Source organism: Manacus candei, unplaced genomic scaffold (genome assembly GCF_025592945.1).
Source record: "Manacus candei isolate 608988 ecotype Guabito, Panama unplaced genomic scaffold, ASM2559294v1 h1tg000023l, whole genome shotgun sequence".
In the NCBI taxonomy this organism is placed as follows: domain Eukaryota; kingdom Metazoa; phylum Chordata; class Aves; order Passeriformes; family Pipridae; genus Manacus; species Manacus candei.
The window spans coordinates 12,205,742-12,228,841 of record NW_026138071.1 but is presented as its reverse complement, the minus strand read 5'-3'; the positions used below and the strand labels follow the sequence as shown (position 1 = coordinate 12,228,841).

The window sequence follows — 23,100 nt, the reverse complement described above, 5'->3', positions numbered from 1 at the left end:
GGCCTCTTGCTCCTTGACTCCCGAGAGACGCGCACCGAGGCCTCCCTACGGGGCTCCGCTCCCCGCGCTTCCCCCGCCGCCACAGCGCCGAGTTCCCGCAAAGCGGGCACGACCAGCCCTGCGCCGCCGTCGCCTCCCCGTGGCCCGCCGGGTACTGTAGTTTTCAGGGGCGGAATCGCGCGGCGCGCCCGGACTTCACCTCCCGCCGCGGCTCCCCGGGCCCCGCAGCCGCTGCCGGGGCCGGCTGGTCCCCGCGCCTGGGTGGCGGAGCGGGGCCGCTCCCGACGGCAGCGCTGCGGCGTCGGCCAGGCACCGCTCGGAGGACCGGGCAGGAGGGAGGCGCTGCGCGGGGGTCGGGGAGAGCCGCCGAGCTGCCCAGGGAGCTCTGCCCCGGCCGGGCTGGCACCTGCGGGCCGGTGGCACCGGCCACCACCCCTTTTGGGTACGGCGGGGTGGGATGGAGCGTACCGGGGCTTGGGGGAAGGTCGGAAATGTTAAGGGATTTGTTTAACCCTGTTTAAGACTCCAAGGTCAACAGCAACTCCTTAAGATGGATGACGCTTCAATTGTGTATTTTTAGAGCTACATTCCAAAAGTTGTCACAATTATCAGTCACTAATTGCCGGCAGAGCAGCTGAAGTCTGCGGAAAAACTTCTTTCCCTTGCTTGCCAGAGGCCGGGCGCCCACATGGGGTAACGCGGAAGTTGCTGATATTTTGTGTATTTTGTCTGTGTCTATTCTTCAGGGTCTCTGAGTGAAACCTTTAATCTTCACTGATACTGTAAGCAAAGAGAGAGGCCTTTAATTTTCTGGTGCTTTACAGTTATTTGATGAAGTGAGTTAAACACACAAACACGGTGGTTGCAGTTGCTCCTTCAAAGACCTGGGTGAGACAAGTGCGTGCATCCTGCCCAGTGGATCTGCAACACTGCCAGGGACTTCAGAGCTGACAGGGCAGGTTGCAGCTAAGCCAAGTCCATATGGACACCCAGAGTCTTGCAGGAATGTTAGTGAATGAAGTGCTTCAATATAAATTGTGGACAGTAGTAAAATTCACGTTGCTCTATCCCAATTCTCATCATCTTTAATAGAAGGAAAACATCGTTTGTGTTGAGACAAATCATCTTTTGTTAGACGGTACAGTTAAATGTTCGATATTTCGCAGAAAATAGGATTAAAAACAGTGTAAGTGATTGCATTTGGAGGTTTAGATGCATCTTCACTGTGCATGTATATGTGGTGGCACAAAGTCACCACAGCTCCTTTTTTTCCTCTTCTTTTTCCTCCTTCCTGTGTAAGCAGCAGCCAGCAGAGGGTGCGCAGGGTAACGGGTAACTCTTCTGTGATTCAAGTAAATGTTTTCAGAACATCAGCAGAGTTTATCTCCTGTTCTCTCTCTCCCTCTGCCATTGTAGAAACTATTTTCTCTTTCCTCGACTATATTTGACGGGCTACCTGGCAGCTGGTGTAAGAACAGGCATTTCTCACTCAATATTTGTGTACATGTGATTAAAATCATATGTGGTGGCATTGGTTTGTTTGTTTTTATCTGCTTTGCTTTTTAACCAGTGTTAACTGTGTTTTCTGTATAGAAGTCAGAATAAATCAAAATAATTTTTCTTTTGTTTTTCTCTTCTCCTTGGGAGTCAGTGCTCTGCAGCAGTTTTACTGAAGTTGCTGTATGCCCACAGGGAGGTCTTCATCATTCCTGGTTATTATGCACGAGGAAGAAAAACAGTTGAAAATTTTAGATCTGCTGAGTTTGAAAAGTTGTGAAATATCCTATTGTTTCAAATGCGCATATTTTTTGGAAGCATATAATTGAAAAACTAATCATGAAACCTCAAGAGGGCATGATTAGTCACTTGGTAGAATAGAATAGCAGTAAGCATTCAGTTGATGAATGAGTCTGGTTGACAGTAGTCGCCCCCATCCCTCTGGATTTGAAATATTAAGAAATATTAATATGTATGTATTTTAAAAATAGCCACTGGTAATTCATAATTATACCTTCTGTGTTACCATTATCTTGAAATTTTTTTTCCTTTGTGTCCATGATTGTCACTTGCATCTGTTTTGTGTAAGGTGTTTTGAGTTTTGGTAGTGTTTGATGGTGATAAAATAGATCAGCTGTGCTTTACAGGAGAGTGTTGGGGATTAATGGTCAAATGTCTAGATAAGCTTCTAGGTGCCAAGCAAAAGGGACTGTATGAAGTTAATTGTTTCCAGAATACTTTTCTGTCCAGGAATGTAACATAAGCTGCACATACTGTTCCTAATATAGGCTGTTTTTTTCTTTATAACAGAGACTCTACAAGTTGGCTTAGTGATTGGAGATGGAAAAAGTTGTTATATTTGTAATTGGAGATCAGTCAAATGTCAAAATATTTTCATCTAGTAAGTTCATTAAATTAGCTTCTTGGACAGAAATAAAAGGTTATTTCTGTTCTTTTTGATTTGTTTTTTTTTTTTTTCCACTGACATCTCCCTCAGAACTGATACTTTTAAAGGATTTTATTCATCAATTAAGTGGTTTACATATGTTTTGGGGTGTAATCCACCATTAAAAAAACATTAAAACAGTTCCTTTCTCCTGTATCTTTATTTTTGTCTCTGTGGGTGTGACTGCTCAAGGTTTTAATGGCAACATCAATTAAAAATGTATTCTTTCAGGTCTAGCTTGCATTTGATGTGTATTCATTCTTCTGCATGTCCACTTTCAAAAAGTATTGCTAAAAGTGCTGTGTTAGCTGGTTTGAGGAGAGGAGGAGTTTTAAGGCTGTTTCTTAAAATTTCTCAACTAAACTGACCTATACTTGTAACAATGACAAAATTATAAAGGATAAAAGGCAGTACTCCACAGGGAAAAAAAAGTCTTCCATGTTGCTTTTCAGCATGGTTATCAATTGCATTGCTTCTTTAAAGTTTTTCTTTTTCTGAAAAATAGCTATGCTGCCACAAAAATTAGCCATTTTTAATGTAATTCAGTTTAGTGTTAATTTCTTTAAAGATGAAGGTTGAATTGCTTTGATTAATAATAAAACATAAACTATTCCTGACTGTGCCTCTGAACAAGGAAATAACTCCTAATTCTTTCAGACATTTCTTGCTGTCGTGACTTCAGGGTATGATCACGTTACCTGACAAAGGGTGTTTGCACGTTTCATTAACAAAAATCACTTAGAGAAACAACTGAGCAAGGACTTGCTTCTGAAAATGTTATTTAGGTTTCCAAGTAATTTAGATACTTTTTCAACTTTTAGTAGCTAGGTTGTCCACTTATCTCATGATCTGTGGATCACTTTTAATTCTCAGGGATATACATGCATGTCTCCAAGGGGTTCATTCACATTTAACACTGGATGCAACAGTAAATTTAAATTCCACACCTACCTCACTCTCTTTGCTTTTTCCAGAATTTATCAGCTAAAATTGTTCACTTACCACTCAAAGGATTACATTTTCATAGAAAGAGTTTCATATCTGGATTTCACTGATGCAAGATCGTCTTAGTCATCTGACTATAATTGCCATCTGTGCATCTTTTCATGGTCTTATTGAGATGTTTAGAAAGCCAAAAAAAATTATGTGACTAGCCTAGCAGCTGAATCATATTTTATGGTGAATATCAATGCTGGCACAGGAAATGCAAGATACTAACTCAGATCTTTTCGAATGATGGAAGAAGGAAGAGGATTTGTAAACAGTTTGCATTGTAATAATGGAATCTTTATCCAGGCATTACTGTAATTTAATAATAATAATTTTAGATCAGATTGTGGTTTGGGGTTTTGAAGGATTTTCTATTTGTTTTTGTTTTCAAGAACATTCCCTTTATGTAAATTACACATTTTGCAGAAATTGTCGTAATGTCTTAATTTTCATGTCTCATAATAATTATTATATCCCATATATGTTAAGTTATGCATTGTGTTATGAAAAATGCACACGTATTTTCAAATACAAAGCATAAACAATTTGTAGTAATTGAAGTATAAACTGGAATTGTTTTAGTTGCTGAGCCACATTTAAGAAAAAAAAAGCCATAATAAACTTGCTAACATTAGAAATTCTGATTTTTTTAATAGGACAACATGATATATTTTCACTGTATGGCAGTGCCCCCATATCCTGGTAACATTGCAGTCTTATTAGCCAAAATTAACAACAATTTTATTTGACATTGACAACCATAAGGTAAACTTCATTTTATTTAATCTTTCACAAATAAAACCAAATTTTAATCTTTTTTTCCTTTTTCTTTTCTGTAGGCTTAAGTGAATAAACAATGCCCTTTTTAAAGCATGACTCATTCAAAAGTACACCTTAAATGAGTAGTTGTTCATTTAATTAGTGATTCCTTTGCCAGTTTTTGTAGTGATGTGTACAAATTAATAATTTTTGATTCACAGTACAAGATTTGTGATCAAATAGTACTATTTTCTGCAAGATAAAAATCTTCTCTTTGTAACCAATTTGCACACAATGTTTTCTAGTAGTGTCTTGTGCCTGTTCTTTTGTAACTACATTTTGTATTTCCAGTGCATTAAATTTGTATGTGTGGTTTTTACAGAAGCAGCACTCCAAAAAAAAAAACAGAAGAAACAAAAAAAGTAGGACTAAGAATAATTTTTAAAGTCATGCAGAGCATTTGAAGGAAAAAAGAACAAAGGCACATCAGGATAAAAATAGTATTAGGAGGTGTATTTCATTTTATTCATCTCATAAAAAGCCTACCTTAATGAGAATATGCAAAAAAAAAACAAACAAAGAAAATAAAAACCCAAGAAAAAATGCTGGTATGAGATACACACACTTGTTATCTTTTACTACTTGGACTTTCTTGATGTTGTATGAAGAAATTTCAAGTAAAGTAAAATATAGATGTATAAGACAGAATTATACATGCAATAGAAAAATTTCAATCACTTTATAATTTGCATTGGTAGAAATTTAACATTTAGGACCATTCATTTCAAGGAGGGCATTACATAGGGATCAGAAATTTTGGAAGGCTTTCTGGTGCATAATGTTTACACTCCAAAAATAAAAATCTTTCATTTCCTATTTAAAAACATAAAACCAGAGTCACAGATCTAGAATGAAATCTTTTGAAGATGATGAGTGGGGTGAAAAAGTCAATCTTGGTGACAGAATGTACCCACTAGAACAAGTGGTTTCTTTACTGATCATTTCTTGCTTGTCTTTGTCAAGGTGCAATATCAGACTTGGATTATTGTTTTACCGTATATTGCTTTTCTTTCCCCTGCCTGATAGGACTTTGAAATGATACCAAATAATTTGTCCTTCAATTGGTTTCATTCCAGCCTACTTTGTGATTATTTGGGTTTTCAGCGCACTGAAGGGATGTTGCTGTTCCGAAAAGCATTTAAATTGAACTGTAGTAGATTATTATTACTGGAGCCGATACTGGTGCTTGGTTATTTGACCCGTTTCTCATGTAAGCGACATAAACAATTAAGTTACAGCAAAATTGTAATTTGAGTTAAATGTGTTTTCAGGTCTCTGAACAAAATGAATTTCATTACAAGGCTTTCTGCTTTATGTCTGAGGAAAAGCAAGATGCAACACAGGCACCAAAGTAATAGACGACCAACTGCTCCACTTGGATCACGGATTTTAACTGATCCTTCTAAGGTCTTTGAGCATAACATGTGGTGAGATGTTTTTTCAAGGCTGATTTTCATATAATTTTGTATACTGTTTACTATGATGAATAATGATGTGTGTGTGTGTGTATAAAACAAGGTACTGCCAGTAAAGACATGTAAAGGGAGCACTAGAGAAAACTCGAGATTGTCACAAGTAATCTGACTGTTAAAAGTTCTCAATGACTTCTGTAAAAAGCTGCTGAGTACATAGTTAGTCAAGGAATGAAATGCAAAATATTGTTATGCATCAGTAATTAATTAAGAGACAGAAAGTGTAGCAATAAGATAGTCCATATTATTTATAATGGCAGAAGGTTACTTGTTAGGTACAAGGATGTTGCATCCTGGATTAGCGACCTAGTCTAAAACTGACACCACTTTGAAAGGAACATGTGAATTACTTGTATTCTTCTAAAGGTGTACTGAAGATGTTACAGATCACTCAGCAGAGATTTCCATACAGTGTGCAATTATCAAAAAGAGTAAATTGAATCTTAACATAAATAAGCGATATAACAGCAGAGAAGACATCAATGTGTAGATGTTAACCAGAAGAATTGTCCTGATTTGCAACAGTGCATCCCCATCTCTAAAAGGTATTTTTGTATTTAATGGGTGCTCGGAAAAGAGGGAGAATGCTGGTCAACACAGTGGGAAAAATTAAACTAAAAAGGCTAAGATTTTTTGCTGTGGAATGGAGATGAATACAAAACAGCAAGTGATACAGGAAGTGTTAGGAGGATAGAAGAATATCTAAATCTGTTTAGAAAGTAGAAGAATATCTACCTAACATATTGGGGAAAACAGGAATTTTTCTTCCTATAGTTCATAACTTAAAACCAAGGAATATTTGATGAAAAGTGGTGAATTTAGAAGCTATACAAGAAATTACTTTCTACATAAATTTTAAATGTAGTTTTGAATTGTGTCACTATTTTTGATAGCAAGGATTTAGCAATATTCGAAAAAGAGTCTGGAAGTGGCTAATAATAACCAATGGGTAACATAACACAGAAGTAACAGATAACAAGTTTCAGACCTTAAGCTTACTTCATAGAACTAATCTACAGTTCTTATAGTTTCCTCAGAGGTGTCCTTTGCTGTCAGCTGTCAGAGAAGTTCCTTGACAAGGTTGTGTTCTGAAATGAAGTTTCAACTTGCTGTTTGGTTTTTTTTTTAATTACTATTCTTTTTAGTAGTCCATTTTATTTGTTCATTGGTCCACTTTGCTTTTTAATCTAAATTATTTCAAAAGATTCTCTAATCAAATTCTGATTAATAAAAAGGTCTTAAGAATATGACACAGAAAATTGTTCTCTGGTTAATGAACTAGCATCTTTGTTACTCTTTTTAGTCTCTAAATTTGGACTTAACTGATTAGTTAACTAGATCTGTTACCTATTAGTGTTTTCTAAACTAGGTGTCCCCAAGCCATGGTCACCAACACTTACCATCTTAAGGCCAAATTTGGAGTTAACTGTACTTCCATATATTCCTTGGTCAAGAAAGCTGGAAGCTGGTTGATTATTGTGTTAAGAGTGTAAAGTTAATCTGTGTTTCATAAATCTATAAGCAGTGTAGTTCTTTAACATATTCCAGGCTGAGTGCTTTCTGCTAGATGTTAAAATCCTTTACCTGTGTAAATGCTGATTTAAATGTATACTATGTAATCAAGATAGGAAAAGATTTTAAAATCTTTTTTAAAAGATCTTTTAGGAAAAGGATATCCTTTTTCTGTAAGGTTGTATCTCAATGAAATTCAGTTTTGGGATTATTTTTCTGGTTGTTTGGGTTTGTTTTGTTTGTTGTTTTTTTTTTTAATTTCCCTCCAAAAAACTGATCGTGTGTAACTTCAGTTTTTCCTGCTAGCCTTTGGTGACAGTCTCATAGAGTTATCAAACTATGATGCAGATGGTTGGGATGGATTGTGAAAATGAGAGTGAATGGAACAGTGTTGTTCAGAAAATGGATCTGCAGATGCATCCATGTAGCTCAGAAAGGAAAGCAGGTGAAACTGAGTTGAAGCAGAGGTGCATGGAAGTTGTGATGGTCTTGATAAATCAAGAACCTGGCTATGAAGTGGTGTAGGTCCTTGGATCTGAAGCTCACTGAATTGGCACGGTTCTCACTAGGGAGATAAGGGGGATTAGGATGAGGGGTGGTAGTGCTGAATAGATCATACAGGGTGAGCATAAGATATTCATCTTCTCTAGCATTGATGTATGATATCCTTTTGTTTTCCACTCATCATCTTTGGTACTTCATGCTTTGTCATTCTTTTTGTCTGTGTGTGAATTGGCAGAGAGCCAAGAGCTGCTACCATTGCTGCTAGACATACTAAGCAGATTAAATTTGAGAACTAATGCTTTAGATGTTTGCTGTGGTGCTTTTCTGTCATTTCAAGAGAGAACTAATGAGTAAGGTTAAACACTGGAGCAAAAAATGTCTGCTTCTATTCAGGTTAGTAATTGGCATAGTCTTCACATTATCACAGAGATAATTAAACCCTATGTTAGCAAACAAGTTAGTGGAAAAGGACTAAGTTGAATAAGCTGAACTAAAAGCAGCATTGTTTGATCTTATATCAGGCCTACTCATGTTAACAGCTCCTGGTGTGGTTAAAATGGATAGCTTGCTTTGCTGCTGTCAGTGTTCAGCTTAAAACACTTCTGTATTTAAACACTTCTGTGCTTAGGATTCTCCTGTGTCCTGTATTTCTGCCAGCTTGTATTGCCTCATTTGAAGCATCCAAACTGTGTAAATAGTTTGCATAAGAACTATGCTATGTCTCCTCCTTTGTAGATTTTGATCAGGAAGTGCTGCTGCAGTCATGTTGTTTAGGATCTACCATACAGAAATTTCTAGGAAAGAGCCAAAAGATCCTTCTTCAGCTTTATGAATTTCCAAGGAAGAAAAAAGGGAAAAAAAGGTTGTTGAAGATGGAGGGCTTCAGGCACCCTTAAGGGCTCTGACAGACACACAATGATAGATTAAAACTGATCAGCTGAAGATTATACCACAGCAAGTCATCTGTCAGAAGGACTGACTGTGTATTCTTGCCATCCGAATAGTCCTTGGTTTCAGCTTGCTGGAATAGGCAAGGTCAAAAGTGGTGATAGCAGTGAGGGAAGCAAGTCTTTCCAAGAGGATGACTGCCCAGTAATGCTTTTGGTCATTCAGTTTATTCTACTGCAGCATGTCTGTTAGAGCCGTGACACTGCACAGGAACATTTGGCATATGAACAAATACAGGAAGGGGAGAGGCAACCTGCTGGGGACAATAATGAGAAATATTTCAGTAGAGATGCGGAAATCAAGTCTGAGGCAAGCAGACAAATACATACCAATTAGTCTCCCACAATTAACAAAAGAGGAACAGCGAAGGTCTAAGAATTAAATTACCTATATATCACCAGGTACAGAACAGGAAGATGCTCATTAGCTTTTAGAGACAATCAGCTCTTCCAAGTTGGCACCTTGTCTCTTTTCCCATAGTAACCAATGGAATTTTAGTCATGGCCTTTCAGTTAGTTGATTTCAGTAGGATTAGGATCTAATAGATTACTTGAATTATATTATTTAATTTAATCTGTTCAGACTGGATGATTTGGAGGGACAACTGATTGGCTTTTAAAAACAGCCAGCAGCACATTTTTGGGTGCTTCCCATTGCAGCCTGATCCAAACACAGAATCTGCAGGGAATGCAGTTTAGTCATCAGTGTCAGATCTGGGCTTGGTTCTGTGACGGTTTAATTGATTAACATAACATTTGGTTAACCCCTTTACGCAAATAGAGAGGACATAAACTTTGGAACCATTGTAGCACTGCTTGTCTTTTCTTATGAATGTCTCATTCTCTTTTTAAATGTTACTTGTCTCTATTCCCCAGATAAGTAAAATCCTGTTCATCAATTCCACTGGTTCCAGTTGCATAGGTGGATTATGCTCCCTGTTTCAGGAACAGCTGATTTCTTTGCTAAATGACCTCAGTTCTTCATCATAAACACTAGTAATGTGAGAAGTTTCTTGCATTAGGTGTTTGTTGGTAGGTCTATTATATTCAGCTAAACATGGTTCTAATGGGACACTCAAAATACGTTCCTAAAAACACACTCAATCTACAAGATATATATTAATCCTGTTAATAAGGAAACTACTTACTTCATACTACTTCAGTCTCTTTGCAGTTGTAAGATGTTTCTGAATCACTTGAGTTTTACCTAATTGGTGATTAATTCTTATCTATCATGCACTGAAATTTGGGGTTTACCTGTCAGTCTCCTTGTGGTCATTTGATTGCACTCAAAAAAAAAAAAAGAAGTGTTTGAGACAGTATAGCTAATTTGATACTGTTTTTCCTGGAAAAAAAATATTTTGGAAAATCCTATGAAAAAGCTGGTTCTTCAACTGCCTTTTTTAGGGACCACATGCAGTGGTCACAAGAAGAAGAGGAGAGTGCCAAGAAAAAAGCAGCAGAGAACTCGCTTGTGAAAGTTCAATGGGAAGACCAAGGTAAAAAATTCCTAATGGCATAAAAATTCTTATTTTAATGCTGTTTATGAAAACGTTTAAAATGACTTTAGAATCCAGGAACACCCTTTTTATTTCTACATTCTCTTGTCTGAATTTTTTTGTTTGTTTTGGTTTTTTTTCCCTTTATTGTCTCAAAAGATCTCAAAGTCTGTTTTTCTAGCAATTCGGTTACTTATTTGAACAATTTTGCAATTGGGGGAGCAATAGGCTCTATGTAAAACAAGTACATCAGCATGGTACGGTTGTTCTGACTCCTTTTGCAGTTCTTCAGAATGAAACTACTACACGGGACTTTTACAGAATCAGAGGAGTGAGTTTGCATCCAGCTACGGTGCTGGGGATGAAAGTTCCCATGTCCAGTGTTCAAATGCTTTTTAATGATTAGTAGACTATTTAGAGAGCTTGTGTTTGTGCCTTGCACTGTATTTCAGTTGAGCGCCATGAAAGTTGCACTGGTCCCAGCTGGTCCCAGCTTACTGTCTTTGCCAGGCTGAGCTGGGAGTGCTTCAGGAAGCAGTATGTTCACTTGGTGTGGAAGGTGTTCCAATACAATGCAGAGTTTGCACTGTAAATGATTAACGAATTTTGTGCCTATCTACAGAAGGGAAATTTAATGTGTTCTGAGTTTCTGAAGAATGATAGCTCCAGGTTCAAACTAGCAAACTAAACCATAGACTAAACTCTAGGGTAGTTATGTATGCTAAAGCTGCAGTATCAACTTGATAGTGTCATAGAGGACTGGATTCTTAATTTGTTATAGTGTTAGAAAGATATTCTAAAAAAAATTACTTGGATATCTTGGGCCTCAGTTTACTTAGCATGTCTTGAATCTGTCAAATTAGATAGTGTCATTATGATCCTGTACTGAGTTTCACTGATATAACTAAGGCACATGTTGGAGTTTATTTGAATTACCTGAGAATGTGCCTTGCATTTGTGCCCTTCATCACTCTGAATGCTCTGGGATTGTCAGCCTGCCTTTTGCTGTTACCTCTCACATTCTTTATCTAAGTACAATGTTTGTTTTTCAAAAATTACATCTAATATTTTCCTTTGGTTTGTATAAAAAACTGAAAAAGAGTTCATAATTGAAAAGTAAGCTGTGTGACCATGTAGCTCGTGGAACCTTTAATTCTTCATCTACAATCAATTAGAACTTAGTTTGTGCTGGTGAGAAATGGAATAATTAGGCATTTGTCTATTGCCAAGAAATACAAGAATCCAAGGACATTTTCTATGAATGCCCCTCTGTTTAGAACTTGAATAGGTAAGCACAGCTGATAGTGTTCCTTCAGAAAGCTTCAGCTTCATTCTGCAAGTGGAAGTACATTTTGGCCTATTTGTGTAAACAATGAACGAGACTGAAGCTAACGAGCAGGTTATTTTGGGACCTTGAAAACTACAGTAAGGGGAAAAAGACAAGACAGATTTCAACAGTACTATTTTATCACTAAAATAGAATAGCTCTGGTGGGCCTTTTTAAGGCAAGAGATGTTAAATTGAATGAACTCATGATACTACTTTTAGGAATTTGATTTACTTATTAGCATGCCTAGTTTCTTCTCAGGCATGCTTGCTAGTGTTGGAAGATTCTGTTAAGGAGAAACATCAATTGACAAAGTAAGGGATTTCTTTTTTACTTGGAAGTTTATATGTTTTTTAGTTTTGTCATTTTTATGTGCTTTGGAAAATTTAGTAGGTAGGCTACTTAAATATACAAAATGAAGCAAAAATTTGATAATAATGCTGCATGCATAGCTATTACACAGTGGTGCAGGAGTGACCAGTGAAACAATGCAAAATGAAGTGTTCTTCCACTTGAACCTATGTAATTTCATACTAATACAGTTTGAAAGGCTGACTTTTGGTATCTCTTTCCTTCATTTCTGAAATCTGGAAAACTTGATGTGAATTTAAGTACAAGGGTTCTGAGCAGACTTATAGAAAAGTAATGACTGTAACAAGGGGTGATAATAATTTAAAAACCTTTTGAGTAGAAGGGGTTTTCGTTTTTATACTGAAGCTGAGCAGTCTGTGAATGTGCAACTTACGGTACTGAAATCTGATATATATGACCTCAATCAACTCTGAACTTACATTATAGAACAAGTCTGTGCAATTACTCTGCATGACCAGGTCTGGCCCTTTAATAATACAATTGGATGTATTAAATGTTAATTTTAAAACATTATGCAGATTTCTAGGACAAGGCATACTGCCACCTCCTTCCCACTTCCCACTGCCTGTCTGTGCCTCTAATGATAATTCTCAGGAAATAATATGTTAAGATTTAAATGAGAGTAGTAGGAGAAATGCACCATATATTTACTCTGTGCATTTTTTATTGAAAAAATTAATGGGTCAGTGTGAGTGGGGACAAAATTAAAAAGGCAACATATTATATGATCTACACTTAGCAAGAGATGTCAGGGCTAATAAGATACTTTTGTAAATGCTTTGGGAATGAGGGGGAAAAAAACCAGGAAAAAAGATTTAGTTTGGTACTTTGGTGGAATAAGGAAGGGAAAACCATCAACAAAAGAGACATTGAAAAAGCTGTAATTCTTATCTTTTTATCAGCCTGCCTTTGAAAGGGTTAGCTGCAGTCCAGTGGCTAGCACAATTAGTGCTGGTGAGAAGGAGGAAAGATTGTTCTGGAACTGAGAAAGAACAGGTTACAAAGTACATCCATAGAGTACATGGATGACTGGAAAAGCAGAAAAGAGAATATTTGCTTTTTTAAAGAAGGGAGGTGGGAAAAAAAGAAGAGTCAGATAATTAGTTTCGGTTCCTGGAAAAATACTGGAAGAGTACATCCAGAGCTTGCAGACACTGGGTTTGAAAGAACAAAGGAGATGAATACTGGCCAGTGAATATTTTTTCAAGAATAAATCATGTAAAATCAAGCTAATTTCCTTCTTGGAGAAGGTTACAAGCCCTGGGGATAAGGGAAAAACAGCAGACGTCCTGAACTTTATCCTTAGTCAGGCTTCTGACTTGCTTTATTTGACATTTTCATAAGCAAGTTAGGCAAGCGAGAGCTAATGAAACTGCTTTTGGGTGAGTGAATGCCTAGAGAGATCCTTTCAGAACAGAAGGCTGTGCTGGGTGAGGAGTGTTTTATTCTGTGTCCAGTTCTGCTTGGTATTTTCATTAGTGACCTCAGGAAATCGGAGACTTGAAGATGATATTAAGTGAAGAGATGTTTCAAGTGTGGTGAAGGACAGGATTAAGATTCAGAAAGATCTGGACAAATGGGGGGAAAAAAGAATTTGAAATATGTAAGTTTGCTAAAAATAAATGCAGAATACTGTGCTTTGGAATAATTCCTTGAAAAAAATACTAGGCTCTGGAACAATTGGCTAGGTAGTCATTTTGCAGAAGAAGATCTGAGGGTTGTGGTGAATCACTAGCTGAATCAGCAGTCATGCTGTTGCAAAATGGCAAGCTGGGAGTTATAAACAGGATTACAGCCTGTGAGCCTTGTAAAATACTCCTTTTGCTCTGCATTGATAATGCCTTTACCAGAATACAGCACTGAAAAGTAGTAAATCAATTGGAAAGAATCTAGAGAAGAAGAATTATAATTATCAAAAGTCTAAAAATCAGGAGTTGCATTGAAAAAAGAAGAGAGTTAGGTTTCTAGAAAAGACATTTAATGGGAGACATAGTAAAGCACTTCAAATATATAAATAGGTGTTGCAAAGAGAAAAGTGAGTAATCTCTGCTTTATCTACTTGGTTAATGGGACAAGAATTACTGGACCTAATTGCAATACAGAAATTATAGTTAGGTAGTGGAAAAGATTTCTAACTGTTTTGAAAGTTAAGGACTGTAATATATTACTGAAGAAAGTTGTTAAACCTATATGAAAGGTGGTATTTTAAGAATAAGTTGGAGAGGTCTTTGTGGAGGAGTATGAATTCCCTGACTGAGTGAAATCCCTTCCAGTCCTATTCTTTTACATTCTAACATTCCGTTACAATCTTTTGTGAATTAAAAGATCTACTGTAAAACTGGAAAGTGTTTTGAAAGTAAGAAAGCCAGTATGTTTCTTCTGACTGTATTGTTGAATGGTTAAGCATGAATTATTGTCTATATGCTGTGCAGTAGCATCTATCACTCATGTTCACAGAATTGGATTTCTAATTGCTGTGGTTTTTTAAGAGATGATGAGCTACCAACAAATTTGCAATTGATCACAGAATTTCATAAAACATGAAATTAATTTCAGTTTAGTATTTCTTAAATAATTGAAAAGATGCATAGCTTTTATAATGTGAGACAAACGAAATCTTCAGATTGCATGTTTTGGTGATGCTGTTCTATTATGTCACTATATTAAAAAAAGTGATGCAGAAAGCCTGTCTGCCCCTTCCTAAGTGACATAAAATCTAATTAAACCTTCATAGGAATATTTTTGAGCACAGATTAAGGTAAATCCAAAATCTATATGTTTTAATTTAAAAGTACAATCTGTGGAACCATGAGTTTTTAAACTGTATATTTGAGGTCTAAATTCCATGTTGCTTTAGAGTATTTTTTAGCTAAGCTTATATTCACCAAGGTTTTGTTCTCTTTTAATTTCAGATAAATATGAGAGAGAAGCCAGTAAATATTGGAATGAATTTTACAAGACCCATAAAAATAACTTTTTCAAGGATCGTAATTGGCTATTTCTGGAATTTCCAGAAATTCTTCCAGAAGAAAAGAGACAAGAATTGAGAAGAGAAGAAAGATCTTCAGAACACAGAAAAACAAATAGTACCAACAGTTTTTCACACAAAAATGAAATGTTTGATGAAGGAGAAAAATACTGGAAGAAAAATTATCGAGGTGGTTCTACTGCTGTACAAGGATGTGTATATAATAAAAACAAAGCAGAAACAATTAGTGAAAATCCTCAGGGTAAAAACTGTGGAGAAGAACTTGACAGGCTAGAATCTTTCCCTGGAAGTGATGCCACTTATAGAATATTAGAGGTAATGCACTGCAAAAGTTCTACTCATCATATAGAGCTCCACTTAATTGCTCAAAAAATCTGATAAACATGCTTAGTAAGTATCAAAAAAGTGAGCATTTAGAATTTAACATACTATATTCATTTATGGCAGAAACTTTCACAGAAACCTAGCATATGGACTTTGTTTTTCCTTTAAAGTTTCTCCCAAATCAGAATAAGGCTAGATAATCAGATTCCATTGTCATTGAAAGTTGGGTTTCTGATTTCCTAAGGAAACTTATATTTTTAAGTGCTTTGTCTAAAAGTGCAAGTAGTTGACGTATTCTTGCCAAATGGTGAAATTGGACAAGAATATTGCATTTTCTTATGCAGTTTGAGAGATGGATTCTCTCAACTTTAGAAAGACATCTAGGAGAAACATGATCATATAAATTATTTGAGAATTGTGGTATGAGCTGTTTATACCTTTTCTGTCCAACATACCTTCAACTTTAATGGGTCCTACGTGCCAACTAATTTAAGACAAAAATAACAAAAAAGGTTTTATTTGCTTATTTATTTTAACTTTGTTTCTCTTCTGGTTTCAGGTTGGTTGTGGAGCTGGAAACAGCGTCTTTCCTATTTTGGAAGTTCTATGGTACGTAGTGTTGGATTTTCAAATATAAGAGTTGTATTCTCATCTTCTTAATTTTCTCCAAATTTTGGGTGCTAGACTAGTGCTGCAGAAAGTGTTGAGTGGATCATTTTACAGCCCTGAAATTCTTACTGTGCCCAGAGCACAGATAATGTTGGTAGCACCATATACAGGATACTCTTCATATTGCTTAATCTTGGTCTTGGGGAGACCATATTTGCTGACAGAGTTTTATCTTCAGGTTCATTCAGGCTGATTTCTTGTAGTTAATCTCAGGCAGGCAAAATATTCTCTTGTCTTACATGTCACTGTAAAGCTGCCAGGTATCTCTTAAAAAGGCCAAAATCAGAGACAGTAGATAATGGCATGTGATCTACTGGAAAGAAGTTGCATTGTTTCTGAATTGGCTGGTGTACTTTGTCACATTGCCTCAGGTTTTAGTGTCAGGGAAGGCACAAGTCATGTATTGCATTACTTAATTCACTGAAACATCTTAATCCACTTAGCTTCCAGTTTTAGAAAAAACTGTTATGACAGCTTGTCCTCCCATCCATGTAGGCAGGAAGGTTTTATTGGAAAGACTATGTATGTATCAGGGGTTGAAATAGATTTCATTTTAGTCATGCCTTCAAGAGTTTGAGTACAGAACAGTTCATTATTCTGCAACTGAATTTTTATTGCTAGTATCACCACTATACAAAAATATTCCATTTTGCAGATATGGAAACACAGCAGGAGGAATCAAGTGATGCACCAAGGTCATCCATGAAACCTGTGATAGCAATGCATCTTCATCCCACAGGAAATCCTTTACTTTAGACAGCATGTAATGAAAGGGGAGCCCTGTTTCATATGAAAACTTTGAAAAGTAGCACTGTATAGGAAAAGATATCCTGTAGCTGTATTAGAAAAGATGAGACAAACTTTTATGTTTTCCTCACAGGAGGCATTAGTCATAGATTGGCATTTCTGATAATTAAGAATCTACTCTTTGGATATTTTTCCTGGTGATCTCTATTTTTATGCAAATCCTTCAGTCGATCACATCGGTTGATACACTGAAAAACTACCTCATTTGTCTTGTATATGACTGAGTGGAAACATCTCTTACCTTTTAGTAGGCCTGGCTTTATAGAACACTTGCTTTTACTCTGAATTTAATAATGCAGAAATTGCCTTTTGTATGCATATAAAAAGAAACCAGTGTCAAGCAGGAGTGTACCCTGGCTACAAAAAAACTTTTCACTTAGGTTTGTAATGTAGCTTTTAAAACTGCTTCCCCCTGCCTCCCTTAAAATTTAAGTTACTGCTTTTTAGTACAATACATCATGAGAACACCATCCAGATCAAGCTGCGTCTTTGTTTTAGGTTGACTTTCTACATAGCTCCTATTCTGCTCTAAAAAAAAAAAGAAATAACATTCTAACAAGTCAACTAGGAAATCAGTGTAACCTCTCCCAAGGGACTAGCTGGGTCCAAAACCTAGCTGCTTCTCATTGTCTCTAATAAATATCTAAATTCATCAATTCTCATGATGGGCACAGAGCTGATAAAAGTTTTACTTGGCAGTGAGCACAGAGTATATTTTGTTCCAGAATTGTTCTCCTGTTGAGCCCTCAGAGAAGTCACTAACTCAGCTGTGTATACTGTGAGATCTTATAGGCACTGACAGAGTTTATTGATTCCCTTCTAAAGAAACCATCCATCCAAAATCTCAAATATGTTTTTAAAAGAAATTAATTGATCGTGAGTTGATTGTGAGGTCATCCCTCAGTGGGTTTTGAGTGGCTTGCTCAGTTTATATTAAATGAATTTTTCAGAGGTGAAAAAAACCTCTTCCTAGAATTACTATTATATGATAAATGGTACAAGGAAATTTGCAACTGGCTTAGTCTTGGATGAGAAGGAAAGAGAAAAGAGTGCTACAGGAAATTCTTATTTATCCTGGCTTACAAAACAAAAGGGATAATGGAGGGAAACAACCAATACCACTTAATCTAATCAAAAGCACACCAAGGTGACACATGGAAACCCAAACATCTACAGAACTGGATGATTTTTGCAACACCCTACCCCTGCCCAAATCATACAGCTAATTAAACTGCATGATAGAGACTTAATGCAGTGCTTCTGTAAGAAAACGTGACCTATTAACGTGCATTTATGCGTTACAACACCGGGACATTGTCATCAGTCCTGACAGCCCTCTGTGACCTTCTTTCTTTTCCTTTTTGCTTCCTCCCTGACAAGGCTCTAATTCTTTTTATACTAACTGCCTGTTGGTATTCTTACAAATTTGTCTGCCCTGTTGGTTCATTACAACCTATGTGGCTTTCCACGTGCTAGACATCAATAAGGCATGCTTGATCAAACCCGTGGAGAACCCCAAAGGGCCCTCTGTAGTTCCATGAACACTGATGTAGACTTTCATCTTTTACAATAATAATTTTTTAACTGATGTTGCTTTTGTTTTCTTAGCAATACACCTGGAACCTTTCTGTACTGTTGTGATTTTGCTTCAGGAGCAGTGGAGCTGGTAAAGGTAATTCATACACTTGCTTTAGAGTACCTTATAAGCCCATAATTCAGGAGGCTGCCAGGAAGCCATCTTCATGAAAAAGAATGTGATGGCTTTGACAACTTTTAACTGAAGTTTTCAATATTCCAAAGAACAAAGTCTTACTGTATGCAGAGAGGAATGAATACCATCAGTGAGCTTGCTTCTCAGCTTGAGTAAGATACCAGACAGAATAGGCTTTTATATGAGATGTTTTACAATGCAGAATAATTGAAGAAAAAAAGTTTCTTGAGTCACAGTAAACGTATTAACTAGTACTGTTCTCTCTGTGCCCCTTTTCATCTTTTTTCTGACAGTCACATTCGTCCTACAATTCAGCCTGGTGTTCTGCCTTTGTTCATGATGTGTGTGATGACGCTTTACCCTATCCTTTTCCAGATGAGATCCTGGATGTCATTCTCCTTGTCTTTGTGCTCTCTACTATTCATCCTGACAGGTAAATGAAGACTAAAGGGCAAAGCAAATGGGTTAAATCTCTCTTTTCGCTGGAGGTTTTCAAGAATAGCGAAAGAAGATGATGAATCTTTAATTTATTACTTAGTAAGCTACAATATGTATAAAACAAGGTATTTTAAATGCTGTTTTCCATTTTCAGGCTTCAAGAGAAAAGCTTGTCAGGCTAATTCGTTAGTGAGTCTCTAGTCTCCATCAAAATACAAGGAGTATATTGTAACTAAACACAACCCTATTAGAAGTGAGGGATTCAAAAAAACTGCAAATTAAAAACCAGACTAGTCTTCTAGAAGGAAGTCATTTTTAGTGATCAAAACTAAACATTCGTGACTTAACAGCTTGCAATATGTTGATATAGACTTAGGTTGCTGATTTAGCCACATACAATGCTTACATGCAGGCCTTTTAAACCAAAATGCATCCAGAATTTTTTAACTTGTTTGGATTAAGAAAATTTGATCTAATTTTCATGTATAGTGTTATGTTGGGTACTGTTAGCCTTTGCTAATGCCTCTCTATGTCTAATGAACCAAATTTTATGACTGTTATGGTTGGCTGATTGTGAAAATCTCATTTTTTGATGGAAAAAATGTATAGGAGGGCATAAGTTAAACTGCTTGACTCTTCCTTTAACTGGATTATATGAAGGGAAATACATGCTGTATGTGTGATAATACATTTACTACACTAAGAATGTCATTAAAATGGGCTTGGCAAACAGAACAGTATTTGCCTAAGTCTGAGAACTGTTTCTCTGCTTAAGTTACTAATGATTAGCTTTACAGAAACCCTTTCCCATATATGATACTGCTCCTTCTTGTTTGTTCAGAGATGAGCACAAGTTGTGCAAAGCCAGGGTCCAGATTCCAGAAACAATTCAAGCAGTAGACTTCAGATCTTTGTGACTGCCATGATGCTGCCACGAAGATAGTGGAAAATAGTGTTTCATTCATTAAATCAATCACTTTGCCTGTAGAAGCAGTATTCTGCGTATTTCTGTGTGTCTTTTCCTATTAGTCTTTTAAGAATGTGTTTGAGTTGTTTTTGTGGTTTATTGGTTGTGGTTTTTCTCCCAGGGCTGACATGGATGCTTTTGTGTGCATGTGTGTGTATACACACATAAAAATTTCCGTGTAATTATCTGTATTGTGAGACCCACTTTCCAAAGCTGTGTTAGTCATTACTGCCATCTCGTAGAATTAAAATGACTGCATAAAGGAAAATGTGATCCAGATTCATCTTGCTCAGTATACATTTTTTCTGGAAACTTTGAAAGTGAGAAATGAAAAAGAAAACCAAGGGAACTGTGATGCAGAACTTACATACTTGGGAAAGATGGAAAATTTATGTGAGAGGAACACATTTATATTCAGAAAATTGTTACTTAGTGATTTCTCTTCAGGCTGTTGTGCTTAGTTTTTGATAATTGCTACTCTTGTAGTAAATTTTTAACACACTTCAGTTCTGCTAGAAGGCACCTCTAAGATTTGGTTGCAGAATTGGAAGGTATTAAACTTTCTTCAAGCTATATAATTGATGTCTTCTAGTTCTGCTGGATGAGATTTCTCAAAGCACTTTCACTTTTTATGCATGTACATTTTTTCCTTTGTGCACAAAACTTAAGTTTACATAGGCGAAGTTTGTAATTCTGGGCACAACTACCCACCTTGAAGTGTCTCTTATTATTAGGTGGTGCTGCCTTTTCTGTCTGTGGCAGCACACTTGGTTGCTTATGTTTGCAAATATCAACAGTATCCCATCTATTTTCTAAGGATGCAAGGGGTTGTAAATAGGTTGGCTAAGCTACTGAAACCTGGAGGAATGTTGTTATTTCGAGACTATGGAAGATATGATACAGCTCAACTTCGTTTTAAAAAAGGTAATTCCTGAATGGCTTTGTAGTTCATTGTTCATTTTAACTTTTTGCAAAAATAAAAGTGACATGTCCTTTTGCATTACTGTCCCAATTTCCTAGGTCATTGCTTGTCAGAAAATTTTTATGTACGAGGAGATGGAACCAGAGTGTATTTCTTTACCAAAGGTATGGAAAGCTATAGTTTCATAGAAAGGGTTAAATTTCTCTCAAGACTGAATTATAAAAACTTATCTTTAAACAAAAATTTAAAGAAGGTTTTATTACCTTTTTTAAATTCTCTGCTTTTAAAAAGACCAAAGCTAACTGTTGTAAGAAAATAATTTCCTTTATGTGTACACTTGTTGCATTTGGGGTCTTGCAAGATGGCTTAAAGACATCACTGGAAATTTCTCTTTATCTAAGTGTCCTCTGTTTAATGGTATGCTCAAATTTTGTTATTTAAATATGTACATGATTTCTCTCTTAAAATTGAGATAAACATACTTGGAAGGAGAGTTTGTAGCAGTGCTCTGATGTTTTGTTATGCCGTGTTGGTGAATCTGAACTGTGAGGTTGCTCTTTATACAGGAGCTAAACTTCAGTTGCTGCTTATGTATACTATTCCTCATTGCCTGTCCACTCACTTGGTTCAACTGGCAGACAGCTTAGACTGGTATATTGTGAAATTGTGAAAGTGAGCATCACAATACTTTTTTTTTCTTTTTCTTTTTACCCTCTGCAACCTCGACTGTAAGCAATAGAGATGGATCAGGATTTATCCCAGCCTTAGTAATTTTAGAAGTGAGAAGAAGGATCTGAGACATATATAGGAAATCATTTGAATTTAAAGAGCCTTCTCAGTTTTTAAATATGTTTCATGTTTCCTTAAGACAAAGAAGCTTAAGGTTTTCCAGTGATGACTGACAAGAAGGAACTAATTACATATATTTAATATAAATGTATATGTGTGTGTATGCACATATATATATACACACATATATATACATGCGTATATACACACACACACACACACACACACACATATATATATAAGGCATAAAAGTCTGGATTGTCATTTGGCAGATGCAATAGCTTTATCTGGGTGTAATAGGTGAACAGTGACCAAATGGCATTTGTTTACTCAACTCTGGCATATTGAACCCTCTGAAGAAAGAGTATCTATGGGTGCCATGAGTAATAACCAATGTGGTTTGGCCCTCAACATAAGAATTTTTACTGCAATGTAAATCAAGAGCTGTGAGAATGAATTTCTAATAAAAGACTTCTTAGAGGCAGTGTCTTTGATCTTTCATATTGCAAAACAGATTTAGTTCCATTTGGTTGAACTGAAGGTTGTTAATTGCTACATTCTACAAATTACCTTTTTTTTTTTTTAATTACAATAATTTTTCTTATGAAAAAATAGATGAGGTATGGAACATGTTCAACTTGGCTGGATTAACTGAAGTACAGAATTTAGTTGATCGGCGATTACAAGTAAACAGGAAGAAAAAAGTGAAAATGCAGCGAGTTTGGATACAAAGCAAGTTCCAGAAACCATTGCTGTCTCTGCATAATCCTGAAGAAACAACCAAAAGGCACCCTTATAAATAATTGTACTCCAGAAATGTAGTACAGCAATGAACTCCAGAAACGGAAGCAAATTGGAGTACGTGTATTTCCAGTAAACGTTGTGTTAGCCACTGAAAAGGATAAATATATTGAACTGAAAATTAAAACCTTTTCCCTAACTTTCTTTTCTTTATAAATAAATATGTGTGAGAAAGATCTGGGGGGGGAGGGGGGGGAAGGCCATTTCTCACTTCTACTTTATATGCAATAAAGGGATATTCATTAATCTTTTCATAATTGTGACCAGGCACTATTCTACTTCCTGGAATAGGAATAGTCAATAAGTATATATCTCATTCATGTTGAAATTCACAATATGTAAAAAGTTTTGGACTGAAGCACGATTTTTTCAGAGATTTAGAGAAACAGAATATCTCTTCTCACTGTTACTCCAAGCTGCACTGTGTTAATTTCTGAGTCATGTCTTTTTTAACCACTGTGTCTTGCAACTGTGTTTCCTCTTTCGAGGGAAATTTTTTGGTGCATAAATAATGAAGACAAAATCTCTTTCTGATTTGCATGTAGGTAATTATTCCACACTAACTGCATGTGACATGCACACGTATCATACTAGTCAGTGATTGGTGTCCTCCACTGTGACTGACTTGTGCTGTTGAAATGTCCACTTTTCATCTACATACTCATGAGGAACATGCCAAATTCAGCTTTCTGTAACACGTTAGTGACACATAAAGTGCATAGGTTGTAAACTGAACATGTTTCATGTAGAAAAGAACTACCAGAATGCCAAAACAGTGCTGAAAAAAATAGTTAATAT

The 23,100-nt window shown here is 36.3% G+C and overlaps 1 protein-coding gene across 10 annotated transcripts in view; it reads left to right on the top strand.

The window, feature by feature from the left end:
- METTL8 (methyltransferase 8, methylcytidine) overlaps positions 1-22,711 on the top strand; it is an 80,127-nt gene extending 57,416 nt beyond the window's left edge. The window contains exons 1-12 of one of the 10 annotated variants that reach the window (XM_051787459.1): positions 416-442; positions 2,308-2,398; positions 4,090-4,198; positions 5,524-5,679; positions 10,095-10,186; positions 14,798-15,189; positions 15,758-15,807; positions 18,283-18,346; positions 18,679-18,818; positions 20,608-20,714; positions 20,811-20,876; positions 22,117-22,711. In XM_051787459.1, the coding sequence (XP_051643419.1) occupies positions 5,537-5,679; positions 10,095-10,186; positions 14,798-15,189; positions 15,758-15,807; positions 18,283-18,346; positions 18,679-18,818; positions 20,608-20,714; positions 20,811-20,876; positions 22,117-22,304 (1,242 nt within the window). In that variant the 5' untranslated portion in view covers positions 416-442; positions 2,308-2,398; positions 4,090-4,198; positions 5,524-5,536 and the 3' untranslated portion in view covers positions 22,305-22,711. The other 9 variants (XM_051787458.1, XM_051787461.1, XM_051787460.1 and 6 more) reach the window with 9 other exon arrangements.
- The last annotated feature ends 389 nt before the right edge of the window (positions 22,712-23,100 follow it).